Here is a 17,896-nt window from a genome sequence, read left to right as displayed (position 1 = left end):
AATTCGAACTCTAGGACCTAGTTCTCTAGAACCAGCCCACCATCAACAGAAAACAATTTAGGTAAGAAGGCATAACCATTGAGATTAAAATTCATTTAATCTTCTGATTTGTGTGTCAAATTGATCAATGATACATAGGCTAAAATTCACAAAAACATGTCAACAAGGATGAAATAAAACATGAATGCACAATACCCAGCATGGCAGATGAACCATACCTATATAGAGGTAAGTTGCACTGTTCCATGCCCAAATGGTCTCCAACCAATTCCAGAAGTAACCAACACTAATACCACCAAAACCTTCAAATACTCCTTTCAACACAAAAAAAGCAGCTGGTGGAAACCCAATAAACCCCAAAGCCAGATTACAAGCCACCCTTGAAAAATTCCTCAATCTTCTAGCTTTCACATCAAGCTTCAAAGGTTGAGCCATCAAACACATTGGGACTAATAGTAAAGCCCCAATTTCAGCTGTCGAAAAGTTAATGACTGACATGAGGCATAAACCAATAAAGGCAGCTGAGATAGTCACTGATTTCAAGAGAGCCCAATCTCTGTTTTGAGATTGAGATGATGCATTGACATAGGAAAATGGAAAACCCAAAATCAAGTACAAGATTAGGAGGCTGAGGATGGAGAGCGAAACCCAGACTACAAAGCTGATTGTTGGAGTGCAACTGGGTATTTGGCAGACAAAATATGGGAGTAATGAAACAACAGCACCCCACAAGTGAACTACAAAAACTTTTTTTGCTGCATTCAGCCATTTGCATGATCTGAAAGTGATGCCAAATTTCTCAGCAGCACTGGCTGGAGGAGTGGATTTGTCATTTTCATAACTAGGATCCAATTTATGAGCATCAATATAGAGAGAAGCTGCAACCATTGGGAGTGGTGCAACAAGGAGTGCAAATGCGATCATGTAGACTCCAACTGACACAAACTTACTAGGTGATGTTAAAAGGTATAGAAAGAATGACTGGTGAAACTTCTCAAGGAGGTTGTTTACTGAACGTATAACTCCTTCAATTAACCTGCATCAACCAACAAGAAAACCTTCAGCCAAAATGACACAACAATAGTGAAACTTTTGAATTTTAATGTACGATCATGGGTACAATAAACCACCAATTATTGACTAAACAATGAGTAATTAAAGAGAGATTTCACCAAATAATACTACTTACGCATTACTAGCAATTTTAAAACTAGAGGATATTCTAGAAACAAGAACAATGAAAGGTTTAAACATTAAGCAAGAACTAATACATGCTTGGAGAGAACTTTCCATCGTTTACGTGCTTGCAAAAAGTATTTTCTTGCCCCCAACAATTAAATACAAGTTTGAATTTGAGTATGACATGAATTTCCACCCCCAAATGGACCGAACACCATGAGCAACAAGCGAGGCTGAACCTCATCAACATTTTCTATAATTTTATTATGAGGTTAGGGTACTTTACCGCAGTTCAGTACAAAACCATTCTTTTCCAGTTAAATATGCAATGTTTCCAGATAAATTCTAACAAAGTAAGCAAAAATAGTAATAAAGATACCACAAGCATGTAGGAGAGGGCCACGGCAATACACAGACAATCCAATAGGTACAACACCTATTAATGGAATCTTTTCCAAGTATTGATATATGATACCTACCCGCAAAGAACAAAAAGGAAAAAAAAAATGGTAATTTGAGAAGTATTCAACTCAAGACAACAAAGTCTTCTCCCAGCAGACTAGAGTTTTGGTATCCAAAACATAGTCCTAATAATGGCAAGCTACTCATCCAAGTCCCTTGCCTACATGTCGAGTAAATTGGAAAGACAAGTTATAAATGTTACTCCAGAAAGATGTAAATGAGGACTGACCGGCCACCTCGCAGAAGGAAGTCATTTTGCTTAACCTTGTCATTCGAAAATACCCCAGAAGAAATTTCCAGAGTAATTGCATCTACCTGGTAATCACGGAAAGCACCATGGGGACCTGTGGGAACACCTAAAGCCTAATGGGATGGAAAATGTGTAAGTATGAAAAATGACCATGGGGATCAAAGATAAGTGAGAAGACATAAACACTTTAATATTTCTTACCATTCAATTTGAAACAATAAATAGCAATAGATTCCACCATTTCCCCCAAAAAAGGAGAAAATACATAGAATAAAGGAACAGACAGCAGAGTAAAATACCTGGTAATACAATGAACTTGCAAGTGTAGCAATGCCCTCAGCATAATCTGCTGCTGGGATACCAAACTTCCACTGTGGGTTTAAGCTTCTAGCCACATGTCCTAGTGACTCAAGTATTTCACCCAAAATCTTCAGCCATTTGCAGTTAAGTAAAGACCACATCTTCTCCACCTTTGTCTGCAAACCCTGCCTATGAACAGCTAAAAAGTTTACAATATTGATAAGGTCTAGATTCGGCATCTGCCCATTGGATGCCTCAGCATAGATGCTAAGACTGTTCTCAAATTGTTCACTTCTATCTGCAACCTTAATGACAAGGGCTGCAGCCATAGTCCCAGCACGTCTAAAACCATCACATATTTTTCTTTCGGTGAAAGAGTCGTCTTTCAGTTCATTAAGAATATTGCTTCCATGACACATTTCAGCATTTAGAGCCCCTAACCCATTAAATACAGGCATGTGATAGTCGCTTAGCCAAGCATCAACTGCAGCATATTCTCCATATTTTGAATCCGCAGCAAGCCATATAATATCCTTGGCCAGCCAAGTAACTCGGCTCAACAAGGAAAACACCGAGTATGCAATGCCCAGAGATAAAGCCTCACCCGGACCAATCTTTACAGAATTGTAAGGCGTCACCAAGACAATAGCTTCTTTCCCATCACCACGTGGTGCTCTTATTATTCCAACTGTGTTGAGACCATGCAATGAACAACTGACGTTCTCCCGAATTGTCCCAGATTCAGGGTAAGAAAGAAAGTGCAGCGGATGGAACTGATTCGACTGAGGGTAAAACCTGTGATAACTAACTTCCGCACCCAAGTCAGACATATATTCTGCTATTAGTCTTTGACTTTCTCTGCATTTATGTACAGAGAACAGCAATGAGTCCCACAGCAGGGATTGGGTTGCACGAGAAAGGTTCAGAATTATGAACTTGAGATATGGAGAGGATAAAATATCAAACGGTAGGTGAAAACAGAAAGAAGATGCAGAAATTTATAAATATATAAATTACTTTTGATAAAAAAAAAATAAAAAAAAATAAAAACTTCAAATTTAATCAGCTCTATGGTGCAAAGAGCATACAGTTATCAAAATAGAACAAATATAAAAGGGATTATGCAAGGTGACCATATAGCATAATAATACACAAATTCCCATGTTTCATATGCAAATAAAAAGGTGTTTATAGGTGCCAAGTCCTAAGTTGAATCCTTAATTAGATGGAACTGGCGATTCTAGAGCTTAAGCATTTAGATTGAAATGGCCTTTATCTTTCCAACAATCGAATTCATCACGACCCCGCTTGGCTTACTTAGAACATCCTACTAATCTAAATATCTAATCTACTCAGTTCAGCAAAATCTTTTTGAGGCGTTTCGTCGTGAGGGTCTAAATAATATATTTCAAAATTGGTTGTAACATTGAAATTCACATTAAATAAATAACTAAGCTACAATTTGAAGTAAGCACGTACATGCCACCGGCCACAGGTTTCAAATCCAGACTGGTTAAATCCTTCACCAATCTATTTGCCTCCGAGACTTCCTGACCAGAGAGCATGGAATTCGCAGAACCTGTGGAAAATGAAAGTGAAAATTCTTAGCTAAAATTTAGTTAATGAAAGAAAAAAGAACAAAAAGAACAAAAAAAAAAAACAAAAAAAAAGGACCTGGCATGAGGGCATTCTCGGAAATGTAGGTGTTCTTGGCGAGAACTGGCAGTAGCAGAAGAGTCAAAATCCCTGCTGTGCAGCAAACCACACTGAAACAATTGAATGGAGAAAGCGATTGATTGATTCAACTCAATGATAAGCGAGTGAATGAATCAAATTAGTGAGTGATTAAGAGAATTACCTTAAGAGGAGGCTGTGTGCGATGAGGAAAATCCCAAGGCGCACGATTGGCCGTGGCCTCGGTTTGGGGGCCTCCGCCTCGGCCTCGGCCTCCGCCATTACTGAATTCGGAGGTTGTGTTAATGGAAGTTGGAAGTTAGAAACCCTTTTGTTATGTCAAAGCATCAGCGGATTGAATCGTGTTGAAAGACGCTGAATACCACGGAAATGAATTAATTAATTATGGGCCTACGATTAACTTGTTCATGGGCCGGAGTAGGTTCCGACTCATTGTTATCGTTAACTTTCTTTTCTTACTTTAAATATTCAAAGGATATTTCTATGGTTTATTTAAATATGATAATCTTTCGAGCAATCTGCAAACTTAACTTGAATACAATACAAAATTAGTGAATTAAGATTTTAGTATATTAAAATTTTAGTCAAATCCAGTCAATCTGATTAGAAGCAATTATAAATGTGTCACGGTTTAACCCGCATAATTAATATATAAATGTAAATTACATTTCAACTCCATCTATTTTACATTTTGTTAATAATTAATATTGATGCTTAATGAGAAGGCTTTATCATCTTATTTGTTGGAATGTAATTTTATTTTTCTTTATTGCTATATGTTTGTTTATGTAGATGAACATTAACGGAATGCAATCTTTTCCTTCTCTCTCTAAAATCTCTTTTCCCTTTAGGATTATGATTATTGGAGCATGGGTGGAGTTTGGGGCGAGAAAGATGTGATATTTATAGAGGGAGAGACATGCTTAAAGCTGAAGATGTGGATAATGAGTTAAAATTATTTTCAGACTATTGATCACCCAACATTCGGTACTATGCTCAAACGTTTGGTGTACTATTATTACAAAATGGTTCTAGAATTGTAAGTTAAATGTTTGATCAATACCCAATCGGTTACAATTTGGTCAACGAATGTTCGGAGTGGTCCATTGGCGAACGTTCGCACTAAAGGTTAGGTTCGAATGTTCTGTGGTCCCTCAACAAACGTTCGGCCAAAAGCTGAAATTGGGTTTTTGAGCTATTTTTTAAATAAAGGTTTTCTCCAAAAAGAGTAGGACTTTTATGGTTATATAAAATTAATGGAGCATTATTGATTTAAAACAAGCATTTGTTTTTAATAAATTCTCTTTTCAGGATTTTGATATTTTGGGGTATCACAACTAGCTTCCACATATGGAGCTCATGTGGCTTTTGTCTCTCTTGGCTGATATTGGTGTTCCTCAACCTTAGTGCTCCGTTCTTTGGTGGGACAACATTGGCACTTTCTACCTCTTGACAAATCTAGTTTATCATGCACGTACTAAACACAGAAATTGACTTTTATTTTGTTCGTGAAAAGGTTGCATCTTGTCATTTACAAGTCAGGTTAAGGATTTAGATAGTGAGTTAAATAAGGTCTTTATGTTGTATTCTTGTATATGTCGAAGTCTTGTATATCTGATTTCATAAATACATGTGAAATCAGATAAGAACATGGGATCGCTAGATTTTACTATGGAAACAATGAATTTGGCATTTCTTTTCATAAACAAATTAACCAAATTCAAAAGTTAAGCCTTATTTGATTCTCTCTTCCTTATTCCAACTGTACATTGAGATAAGCAGAGGTACATTATTATGACGGAAAGTTAATTGACGCTCGTTGAAATGATGGCATCCTCCCAGTCCGATTCACAGAATAAATTCCTTCTTGTCAACATCGAACGCTTCAGATGATGATAGCAGAGGATCCTGCACTCCGCCATAAATCGAAATGCATTAAGAAACTCTGCTTAATTAATAAACAAATTATATAAATTGTTTTTTGTTTTGAGAAATTTTTTTTTTTTTTTTTTTTGAGAAAATATTAAATGCATTTATTGTTCAGCATTTGCTCTTTTTCGGGAATTAAGATCCTCTTCATTTCATTTGAACTAGATATATAATATCCAGTTAGTTATATTGGAGTGATATTTTTGTAGCCTAAAAAGGTGAAAAGACAAAAATACCCCTATAATATAACTAACTGGATAATATCTAGTTCAAATGAACTGGAGAGGATCTTGTTCTCTTTTCTAGTAAGAATAAATATGACACTTAAAAACAGAAATGGAACATTTTCATTTCAATTGAAATGAAGAGGTGTTTATTGTTTTTAGGGGTAAAATTGTCATTCTACTTTTTGTAAACAATTTTACCCCTCAAATATAAAGGACTAGCTCCCGTTTTCATTCAAGACAATGCATGTGGTACAATATAATACATAGGATATTATAATATCAACTAAATGATTAAATTCATTTCTTTCTATTAACTTATCAACTAAAGCTTTTGGGATTTTCAAAGGGTAGCTCAATCGACTAGGGATTACACTTCATGAAGCGGAAGTTACTAATTTGAATCCCCTCCCGCATTTCTCTCCCCTTGGACGTATCAAAAAAAAAAAACACAATAATAATTAAAGCTTTTAGAAAAAGTCATGTTTTAATGTGATATTAGATACATAGGTCATAAGTTTGAACATTGTCTCCACAATTCAACCTTCTTTCAATTCAATATTTCACGTGCTAAAAAACTTCACTTACGTGGAAGTGTGCACGTGATTACTTTCAAGTTTTCTCTCTAGGCTCTAAACCCTAGAGGAAAAGTAAAAGGTTTTCAAGTCTTATCTCCGACTGTGAAGGTATTCCAGTGAAGGTTTTTGCTGCTTTCTTTGTGCTATGGCAGATGAACTAACGTCTATGTGGAAGAATTTTTCATTGTCAGCTAAGGAGGATGTGGACGTTGAGATTCATGCGCAGGTTATGACAAGGATGGTGAATAGAGGACCAACATGTCTGATTGGAAAGCTAATTGTGGAGAGGATGGTTAGTAAAGAGTTCATCAAGTTGACCTTGATTAGGGGTTGGAAGCCTACGAGATCAACTTCCTTTAAGGTTTTGGGAACCAATCTTTTTTCTGAATGAATTTGAGCATTGTTGGGATAGAATACGAGTCTTGGAAGGGAGACCATAGATTTTTTAGGGTAACTTGTTTTTGGTAGAGGAGTTTGACGGGATGACACAACCTGCAATGATTGACTTTGAGAAAGCATCTTTTTGGATACGTATGTTCAACCTCCATTTGGGGTGTATGAACCAGCAGGTGGGGGCCCAAATAGGAGCAACAATGGGTCAGGTGGAAGCGGTTGAAACGGATGAACAAGGAACTGGATGGGGGGAATTTTTGAGAGTAAGGGTTAACATGGATTTGTCAAAGCCGATCACTAGGGGAAGGAAGCTGAAAATTGAAGGACAAACGATCTGGGTGAAGTTCCAATATGAACGTTTACTGAGATTCTGTTTTCATTGTGGAGTGATTTGTCATGAAAGAGAGGGGTGTAAAAACAAGAGAGTTCAGACCCTAGGGTTGGAACCCCAATTTGGTCCGTGGTTGAGGGTACCACCGCCAAATCAGAGAAGGCTGGGAGGGCATGGCCGTGGTGTACCCTACTACAAACAGGAGGGGTCTGACTAATTGTCATCTGATAGAGAGAGAATGTCATTCAAGCGAAATTCTTGTTCTTGGGAGCAGCGGCGCATGGAGACAGGAGGGCTGAAGAGGTCCTTCGGCATGACGGCGAGTTCAGAAAAGGAAACTCTATTTAATCAAGAATTTCCTACTCACGAAGATACACTGGTTACAAATTTGGGAGTTAATAAGGAAGACAGGGTTACGGAAACAGCTGGAGGATTTTGCGTCGTGAACCATGCTGTAGGTATGGAAAAGAAAATAAATACTATGTGTTTAAGGAAGGAAGATTCTGTGGAGAAAGGGAGTGTAACAGAAAGAGAAATGGAGGAGGATTTGAATGGTGTTGAATCTGTAAAAGGAAGTGGGTCAACCATGCAGTTACCCCTTTTGGGGATGGAGCTGTTACTAAAGGGGTTTCACACGTTGGGCCAGGCCCAACCTTTTCTGAGGAGGATAGGGCCTCAGTACAGAAGAAGGGGGAGTGGTTCCTGACAGCCAAACCCAAAAGGAGCAAACGCCAAATACGAACTCTATTCATTATTCTCAAGGGACCGGGGGGGGTGCAACGAACTGCAGGGATATCTTGGAAAAGAAGTGCAAGGGCTAACCAAGTGTTTCCTTATCAGGAAACTCTGAAACAGACAGGGAAGAGGACTATGGCAGAGGGGGGGATAAAACAAGATGGTACAGAATCACGTAAGGCAATGGATAAAGAATCCTATTATGAGTGCAATAGTGGAGGGGGCAGCAGACAAAAATTTTCTGGGATCGGGAGTGGCGAGGGTTGATTCACAGCCCCGCCGACCGACATGAAACTTGTTAGTTAGAACTGCTGGGGGCTTGGGAACCCCCAAACAGTTCGCGAACTCCTTCGGTTGGTGAAGGAGAAGAAACCCGTAGTGGTCTTTTTATTAGAGACCAAGATGAATAATAGGAAGCTTGAGTCTGTTCGTATAAGGATCGGTTTCAAGAAAGCATTTGGGGTTGAGAGTGTGGGTAAAAGTGGTGGTTAGTGATGTTATGGCAGGATGAAGTTGACCTTACCATCCAAAATTATAGCCGAAGACACATCCAAGCAACTGTCTCTTTGGCGGATGGTGTACTTTGGAAATTGACGGGTTTCTATGGTCATCCTGTGGCTCACAAAAGGGAGGAGCTTGGAGTTTCCTGCACAACCTTAGTACTATGCAACCAGTTAATTGGATGGTGATGGAGGACTACAATGAAATAGCAGACTTGTCGGAAAAACAAGGAGGGGATGGCAAACCACGAGAGCAAATGGAGGCCTTTCAAAAAGTACTTATGGATTGTGAACATTCAGATTTGGGCTTTCGCGGACCTAAGTATACTTGAAGCAGTTATAGAGAAGATGGTACTTTTATTCAAGAGAGGTTGGACAGAGTGGTTGCCAACCAAGAATGGTGTGCTATCTTCCCTTTTGCAAATGTATCCATAGAAGCAGCAGTATGTTTGGATCATAACCCAATATTTATCAATCTTGATAATTAAGAGATGAGAAGATACCGAAAGAGAGGATTTATTTATGACGCCACATGGGGTAAAGAAGACGCCTGCAAGGGTATTATAAAAAAAGTGTGGAGGAAAAAAGGAATCCTTCCTGATACTTGGCAGTCATGCAGTGCCAAATTGGACTATCATGGTGGCAGAAAGAGAATAGGGGTATAGTGGAGTGCCGCATTGTCGAAAACACCAAACTCTTACATGAGGTCCAAGGGAGGGAGGAGGAAATGGATGTGGGACAAATGAAGATTCTCCAAGAGGAGCTGTCGTCTCTAATGGACTAGGAGGAATATACTTGGGGTCAGAAATTAAAGGAGCTTTGGTTGAAAGAAGGGGACAAAAATACTAATTTTTTTTTTCATGCAAGTGTGAAGAAACAACGAAGTACCAACCTGAGATGGGAAATTCTTGATGAGCAAGGACAGAGGTGGGACTCCCAGGAGGGTATTGGAGGGGCGTTTATAGACTACTATAGCAGATTATTCACATATGAAGGTTCAAGCAGTTTGTAGAGATACTTGAGGGCCTTGTCTCGGAAAGTGACAGACGAAATGAATAGTATCCTCCTTGCTGACTTCACTGCAGAGGAGGTTTGTTCCGCAATTAATCAAATGCTACCTCACAAAAGTCCATGTCCAGATGGGTTTACGGCAAGTTTCTTCCAACAGAATTGGACTGCTGTGGGAGTGGAGGTTTGCAATTCTGTACTTGTTATTTTAAATTCTAGAATAATGGATGCTGATTTAAATTTTACCTATATTGCTCTTATTCCCAGGAAAACAAACTCACGGTGTGGAATTGAATTCTGGCCCATTAGCCTATGCAATGTTGTCTATAAAATTGTGACGAAGGTTTTGGCCAATAGGTTGAAGTTTATTTTACCGGATATCATCTCGCCGACGCAGAGTGCACTCATACCGGCCGCTTGATAACCAACAACATTCTAGCAGCTTATGAGACCCTACATACAATGCAATCCTGTATGTGGGGTCGGGAGGAGTACATGGCGGTTAAACTGGACATGAACAAAGCCTATGATCGAATAGAATGGAGTTTTTTGGAGAGCGTGATGAAACGGTTGGGTTTTGCAGAGCGGTGGATTGCTCTTATTATGATGTGTGTTAGGTCTGTCAATTATGCAATATTGGTGAATGGCAGTCCAACGAGACTGATAATTCCCACACGAGGCATTAGGCAAGGTGATCCTATTTCGCCTTATCTCTTCCTCTTGTGTTATGAAGTTCTTAGTTTTCTTTTAGCTCGAGTTGACCGTAAAGGATATCTTAAAGGTGTGCCAACCTCTAAGAAAGAACTCTGGATAAAGCACCTATTTTTTTGCGAATGACAGCTTATTGTTTTGCAAAGTGGATATCAGCCAATGGACGCAGCTGTCTAAGATTCTTGACATCTATGAAAAAGACATCGGGCAAAAATTGAATAAGGCTAAAACTTTAATATTCTTTAGCATAAACACCAATGTAGAGTGCCGGACACAACTTTTGGTAACTCCCAATATCCCAAAGATACGATACGTACTTAGGGTTGCTTGCCTTGGTTGGCAAGTCTTGCATAAAGGCCTTTGCAAGCATTAAAGATAGAGTCTGGAAGGTGCTTCAGGATTGGAAGCTCAAATTCCTCTCACAGGCCGGAAAATAAATTTTAATCAAAGCAATAATTCAATCCATATCAACATACAGTATGAGTGTTTTTCTCCTCCCAAAAGGCTTGTGTATGGAGATTAATTTTTTTATACAAAAGTTTTAGTGGGGGGCATAAGGAAAATGATAAAAGGATCCACTGGATGAGTTGGGAGAGGATGGGACTTTCTAAGGCGGATGGGGGTATGGGGTTTAGGGGTTTAGTATGCTTTAATAGAGCACTCCTAGCCAAACAATATTGGAGATTATGGAAGCAACCGGATAGTTTGGCGGGAAAAATATTGAAAGCAAAATATTTCCCACATTGCTGACTTTTGGAATGCCAATTAGGTTTGAAGCCTTTATTTGCATGGAGAAGTATATTTGGAGTGGGAGATTTGGTTAAAAATGGGCTGATCTGGAGGATTGGGGATGGCAACAGTGTTACTATCTGGAGGGATCAGTGGGTTCCTCTACCGTCATTGTAGAAGGTATTCTCACCGCCATCTATATTATCGGAAGAAGCAAGAGTGCAACAGCTCATGAACCAAGAGACCAAGTGGTGGGATATGACTCTTCTCAATAATATGTTCAGTCCCGAAGAGGTGCGTGCCATTAGTTCATTGCCTGTGAGTCTAACTAATCAATTACACCAACAGGTATGGAAAGGAACTGCACATGCTCTGCGAAGTGCGTACTACCTTGCAAAAGAAGTAGGGAATTTACAGAAAGCGGAAGAATCAAGAAGACAATCCCAGAGTAATATGTGGCGCATTTTGTGGAAGATGACGATCCCCAACGCAGAAAAGACATTCATGTGGCGTGCGTGTCATAACTTACTCGCAACAAAGGATAATGTCCTGAAAAGGAAGGTTTCCTCTGATCCGTTTTGTCCCATATGTGAAACGAATGAGGAAACGGTTTATCATATTCTTTGGTCTTGCCCTTCAGCAATGGATGTGTGGGGTGCGAGTGACAGGACCTTTCAAAAAACAGTGGTGAAAGGTTTGGATTTTTCCCAAGTAGCAGAAATGTTTTTTGAGAAATGTAGGGGACGCGCTACTCTTCTTAATGAGAATGGCCCGTAAGATCTGGCTTTGGAGGAATGAGTATGTTTTCAACGGGAGGTTCACACACCCAGACGTCTTAATCCGGGAGGTTCGAAGCTCTATGGAAATGTTCGCCAATTTGAACGGGGAAGCACAAGGGGAGCAACAGCGAAGTAGTACCACTGTACAGGAAAAATGGATAGCATCTAAGGTGGGATGGCATAAAGCCAACTGGGATACTGCTCTAGACTCATCCAAAGGACATCTGGGGATTGGGTATTGTGATTCGTGCCTAGTTGGGAGGAGTGTTGGCAGCAAAGTGTATGCACCTGCAAGGACACCTGGAGGCCCAAGCTGCTGAGGCTACGGCAGCTTATCATGCAGTCAAGCTCAGTAAGGATGTTGGTGTAACAAATCTCGTACTGGAAGGGGACGCAAAAAATGTGGTGGTTGCTGTTAATGCCAATGTACTCCTAACATCTCGATATGGCCATTTGGTGGGAGATATTAAGAGTGCTTTAAGTGAGTTTCCCTTCTGGGAATGTTGTTATGTCGGCCGTAATTTCAATAAGGCTGCACATGGCTTGGCCCAAGCTTGTAAACTATTCCTAGAAAAGACCTAGAATTCTACAATTCCAGAGACTATCCATGATATTGTTTTGATGGAACAAGTTGTACCCATCTATTTGATCATTTTTTCATCAATGAGAATTCATCTATTTATATATAATATATATATATATATATATATATATATATATATATTTCACGCGCTAGATCTCACTTATTAAGAGAGAATTTGAGTTACATGTGATGAAAAGTGTTAGAATATAAATTAAATAATTAAATTCATTTCTTCCTATTGGTTTAATGTTACAAAAATAAAGAAAGAATTAATTTGAAGTATAAGAGGAAATTAAACCAACCTGAATTATTCGGTGATGAAACAATTTGTGTAATAACTTGGATTTGAGGCAGCTTCCACTGTTAACCTGCTCGAGGGTTTCATGGATTATATTCAGTAGACTTTGATATGTCAATTTTTTATTTCTGTCAAGCGTTTGGATCAAAGCATACGTCATTGCGCCAGCCATTTCCTGTCCGGTGAAATACTGCTTGCATTTGTTTGTGGTAATATAAAGGGTGATGAGAATTTCCTTCAGGACAAAACTAATATTTGTACATATACCAAATTAAACAAATAAAAAAGAAAAGGAAAAAAAGAAAGATATACAAGACAAATTCAAAAGAAAATTGTTACAAGACTTTCAAAGAGACGTAATCTCGTATTAGAGATTTTGCCTGAAGGATTTTATTTGAAGAAATTAGGAGAAATTTCAGAAAATTCTCTTAAATTTCTACTTGTTTTGTCACTATCTTCAAATATTAGGGTTTATTTGGGTGTGCGTTTAAAGGGTCTAAAAGTGCATTTAATACTCAAAAAGTTGGTTTGAAGAAAAAGTACTCATTTGGTAAAAAAAATTGAAATCGGTCCAAAAAGCAAAAAAATAGCCAAAACGTACTTTTGACTCAAACTTAAACTGAAACTTTTGCAAAAAGAAAAAACGTTTTTTAACTTAAAAGCTCTATTTCTCAAACACAATCCTAAACATGCTCTAAAAACTTTTAATTAAAGGTATTGAACTTTCAATTTCTCTCAATTTACTCATTTTCGTTAGGATTTATTGCTAAGAGTTTTTTTTTTAAAAAAAAAAAAAAAAAAAACTCAAAATACCCTTGTATTTTATTTTTATTAAAAAAAAATTGCAAAGATGTTCTTTTATAAAAAATAAAAAACTAAACGCCTGAATCTTTAAAACTTGATTTTATTGTTTTTATACTGTATTTTAGGAATTTTGACAATATTTAGAGAAAATTTTTAACAAATAAGGTAATTGAAAGAAATTGAAAATTCTATACTCTTAATTGAGAGTTTTTAAACTTCGAATGTACATTCAAAGCACGTGAAAGTTGAGAAAAATTTTGTGAAAGTTTTTCCAAAAGTTAAGAAAATTTCTTACAGAGGTATCGGCAGCCATTTGATCATCTTCACAAGCGCTTATAGAAATTGCAATTCCACCGCTTGTACTTTTTTGAGCTTTTGAAGGAGCGCTGTTATCATCCCATTTACTTCTGCAACTCTCAAGGAAAAAATTATTTAATATTAACAAACATTGTAATGAGTCATCATTCCCTTCCCTTAGATTCCACATCTATAGAAAAACGAACCCAAAAAATAATAAATAAATAAATAAAAATTCCTTACGTTATAGAATTTCAATTTTAGTATGAACATAAAAAATTAGAGGGCTACAAATGAAAAATCAAAATTGAGTAGAAATTTGTAATATAAATTAAATACTCACGTTTTTGGGTTGTATATGTACTCTAGATCAAGAATGGTTCCACTATGACAAGCATCGACAATTGCATGGAGGGTGACACCTTGCTTGAGCGGCCGAACAATGGTGGAATTTATGTCGTTGTCGAGGATCATGCCTTCCTGCACGAAATCGACCGGACAAATAGTTTCGTCGAATCCATCTCGCTCGTCGTTGTTGAAATCAGGTTGTCGGAGGCCATGGCCGGAAAAGTAGAACACCAATGAGTCTCCGGACTCTGAGCCCTCCACAAGCCATTTCAAGGCTTCTTGTATGTTCTTCTTCGTCGGGTAGAAACCAGGTTCTTCTTCTTCTTCTGCATTATGGTATGAATTAATGATGTTTTGAGCAAATTAATCACAAAGTATGAGTAAATATATGTTGAAACCGAAATGGTTTCTGAATTTCAACATTTAATTAAGACCGGGTGGCTCCCTCTCCTCCCCCAAGGGCCGGGGTGGCTGATGTTGACGTATCATACAAACGGAATTCGTCAAGTTGGGATTTATGTTAACCATAGGAACTGATTTTGCATTTATCTCAAAAATACATTAGGGAAGTTTTTGAATTTTATGTGAGCAGAACCTTGATCTACCTAAAAGCATTATAGGAAGAGTTGAATTATATTATTTAATTTAAATTCTAACAGAGAGCCCCATGCTTAGACATGGGGCTCTCGGACAAATTGTTTGGTCTTCTTGAGGTACGTCTAAAATTGTTTTAAGCAATGGTAGACTTTGTTGGATCAAGACTCCTTACAATTAAGATGTCCAAAGTACCCTTGGCTTAAATAGCTTAAGGTGTGGAACCCATTTACTCAAAATAGATAGGCTCCGCAACCCTCATGGTGGGTATATATGTCCGAATTGCAAGCAATTACAGAATCCGTCTCATTTTATTGTGTTGGCTTATGGCTTTAAGGTTCAAGGACTACAAGTCTACAAGCGTATACTAAAACATATATGCTTTAGCTATCTACTTTTTTATTTTAGTTATCTGCTTTTTTAAAGCAGTTACATTGGACTCAACATTTTAGTTATAAACTTTCACTTTTTTATTTAAAATATTATTTATTGACTGACTTTTCCTTTTCCTAAAATAGAGAGAGAACAATATTAGAGTTTTTATTATTATTATTATTATTATTGTTAAGCTACAGTCTTCAACAACTTTGTTGAACACAATAGCTAGTCAACAAACACTTCGTTATTTTGTTGAGCCAATGTAGAGGTTTCTAACAACATAACTCAACAAAATAGGTAAAAACTTATTTCATTGAGCCCGATGTGAGTCCTCTTGGTGGTAAATTATGTTGTAGACATGGTGCTAGCTGTAATGGAACATTCAAAAGCCAAGCCATGTTATCATAGATGCCATACTACGCTAGGGAGGAGATATAATGAATACAAATTTATCAAGGGGCCAGGACCGAGAGATTCTTTTTTTTTTTCTCGAGATATTCTGTTAAGTCTAATGAAAGACAAACTGAAATTTGAAAAAAATAATGATATTTAGTAAGTTACTACATGACTGTTAGCATAAATGAATTTTGTATGATTGTATCATTAGGTATTTGCATCATTTAGGATGATAAATTATGCTCAATTTGTTTAGGGGTAAAATATTTTTTATATTTTTCAGTATTTAGTGCAACTGAAAATATATTTTCAGTTTAACCTAAAAAAGCTTTTTTAATTTTGTAAATGGTTTTCACTTTTAAACTATTTTTTGAGCTTAAATTTCTCATATCCAAATGCCGGACCTCTAAAAGAGGTTGCCGAAAATTACCAATCATTTTCGGCCGTCATCTATTTTTTGCACTAATCAAACACTAAAAAATATTCTACCTCGAAACAAAACCTAAAAAAAATAATAATTACCTGTGAGGACGCGAATACACTCCTGGGAATAATCAAAGCGCTTAATCAGCAAATCCCTCATGTTCTTCACATCGTTAACCGTTCCCTTGAGCTTGAATTTACGGTTCTGGTAAGTAACCCCACATAGAACAGCGCGCTTCCTTGGGTGATTCTCCGGGCATTGTCTACCAGTTGCCGTAACATTCATCGACGGCGAAACATTTGGGCTTCGACTAGTGCTTGAGTGCTTCTTAAACGCGTTCTTCACTTCGTTACCCAAATCTCTGATTTTTTTTTGAAGAGGTTTCGATCCCGTACCCGGTTTGTTGCTCCTACTGCATTTACCTCTTGAATCCATTTTTGTCTGTAATATTTCCAGGCCAGGATGCTTATACATACGTTAAGGACACCGAACTATTGAGCCGTCATTCATTGAATTTGCATCAAGCCAATTAACGGCAGAAAAGAGGTGACTTATGACTTTTGCTTGAGGATTATTTGTCAATCTAGAGCATTTGCCTTTGATGAGCTTGTAGGGATGGCGGCCATGCCTTTCCAGCCGCTAGCTAGTCTCCATTGAAGAATTTACCGTTGGGTATGATCAGCACACATTCTCTCATATTTAAATAACCTGAAAAGTGTTAGGTGTAAAGAAAAAAAGTAAAAGGTGGAGCAATTGTTTATCCAAGTGGTCAAAGAAAATTACATTTTCTTGCAATGTTTGGATGAACAGTAGAAGAGAGAATTAGACCCAAGAAAAAAAAATTTAGTAGAAGAGAGAATGCCAATGAATGCCTTGTAGTTAAAGAAACAATAAAATGCCAATGAAAAGAGTAAACCTAAAACTACATTTTTATCCTACAACTATCTCAAAATGCTCATATATATAATAGTTTTAATTAACTAATTATTGGATTAAAAAAAAAAAAAAAAAATCAAAAGGCTGGTGTAGAGTCTAGAGACTGCCACATTAGTATTGTACGTGTGATGGTTGTCGAATAAAAATATAGTTTCTAGCATTTCTCTAATTAAAAAGTATTATTAACTTTTAGGGCCGGTCTCCTTAGGGGAAAATTTAAATGCATTTGCGAGTTTTTCTTTTATTTCTTTGATTAAGGTTAAAAACTATAATTTTATTTCACTATTATCTTACAATGCTAAAGTAACAATTCTAATCGACGTGTATATATATATTGGTTGAGACTGCTGCATGTTAAAGAGTGGTGGACTCTGGGATAAAATATGGTTTAGGGCATTTCTCAATTTCTTTACATCCCTTAGTAAAATGTTATAACCTTAATTCCCTCGTGAAAAGTTAACTTTGCAGAAGGTGCAATCCTTAGCGTTCAATCAAACTTTATGGCACTTTTTTTTCACTTTATTCTCTCATCACTTCATATATAAAGCAAGAACTTGATGCCACCTTTTTTTCAGTGGCTAAAAACGGATCAGCTTATCTACTTTTTCTTTATTTTGGTGTTTGTGATTCTCATTCAACCATTGGCTAAACTAAAAGTTCCTACAAAATTAACTAAAATTTTTTAAAATTATTGGGAAAACTTCACTTCATCCCTATGAACTTTTATGATTTTTGCAATTACCCCTTTGAAGTTCAAAAACTCTCAACTTAGTATATTGAACTTTTAATTTTTTGTAATGTCATCTTTTCATTAGGATTTTCCGTTAAATCCTTTTAAAATTTCTAAAATACTCATATTTTTTTTTTATTATAAAAAATAAAATAAAAATTTGTAAAGATTTAGGCGTTCGTCAGGATTTAACGAAATTTGCAAAAATACCTATACCTGAATATTTCAATTTATTTATTTTTAATAAAAAATAAGTATTTTAGGAATTTTGACAAGATTTAACCGAAAATGCTAACGGATGGGAG

The 17,896-nt window shown here is 37.1% G+C and overlaps 2 protein-coding genes across 4 annotated transcripts; both read right to left on the bottom strand.

Annotated features, from left to right (window-relative positions):
• Window positions 1-62: 62 nt before the first annotated feature.
• Window positions 63-4,249, bottom strand: LOC132179942 (GPI transamidase component family protein / Gaa1-like family protein). Of its 3 annotated transcripts, XM_088515414.1 has the most exons (7): window positions 4,050-4,249; window positions 3,866-3,957; window positions 3,671-3,770; window positions 2,191-3,049; window positions 1,871-2,004; window positions 998-1,036; window positions 63-832 (listed from the first exon to the last, which is right to left on the bottom strand). In XM_088515414.1, the coding sequence occupies exons 1-7, from the start codon at window positions 4,145-4,147 to the stop codon at window positions 160-162; spliced, it is 1,995 nt and encodes a 664-aa protein (XP_088371540.1). In that variant the 5' UTR covers window positions 4,148-4,249; the 3' UTR covers window positions 63-159. The 3 variants fall into 3 exon arrangements, with proteins under 3 accessions (XP_088371540.1, XP_059448745.2, XP_059448746.2); XM_059592762.2 differs by having other exon boundaries at window positions 63-1,036; XM_059592763.2 differs by having other exon boundaries at window positions 63-1,036; window positions 3,866-3,937; window positions 4,050-4,137.
• Window positions 4,250-5,707: 1,458 nt separating this feature from the next.
• Window positions 5,708-16,258, bottom strand: LOC132179944 (metacaspase-1-like). The gene is made up of 5 exons (XM_059592766.2): window positions 16,024-16,258; window positions 14,129-14,459; window positions 13,784-13,895; window positions 12,689-12,874; window positions 5,708-5,794 (listed from the first exon to the last, which is right to left on the bottom strand). Exons 1-5 carry the CDS (start codon window positions 16,208-16,210, stop codon window positions 5,735-5,737), a joined length of 876 nt encoding a protein of 291 aa, XP_059448749.2. The 5' UTR covers window positions 16,211-16,258; the 3' UTR covers window positions 5,708-5,734.
• Window positions 16,259-17,896: the final 1,638 nt, after the last annotated feature.

The sequence above is a fragment of the Corylus avellana genome, chromosome 4, assembly GCF_965113065.1.
Source record: "Corylus avellana chromosome 4, dhCorAvel1.hap1.2, whole genome shotgun sequence".
Classification (NCBI taxonomy): domain Eukaryota; kingdom Viridiplantae; phylum Streptophyta; class Magnoliopsida; order Fagales; family Betulaceae; genus Corylus; species Corylus avellana.
The sequence above is the reverse complement of the archived record's forward strand: the minus strand, read 5'-3'. Positions and strand labels throughout refer to the sequence as shown.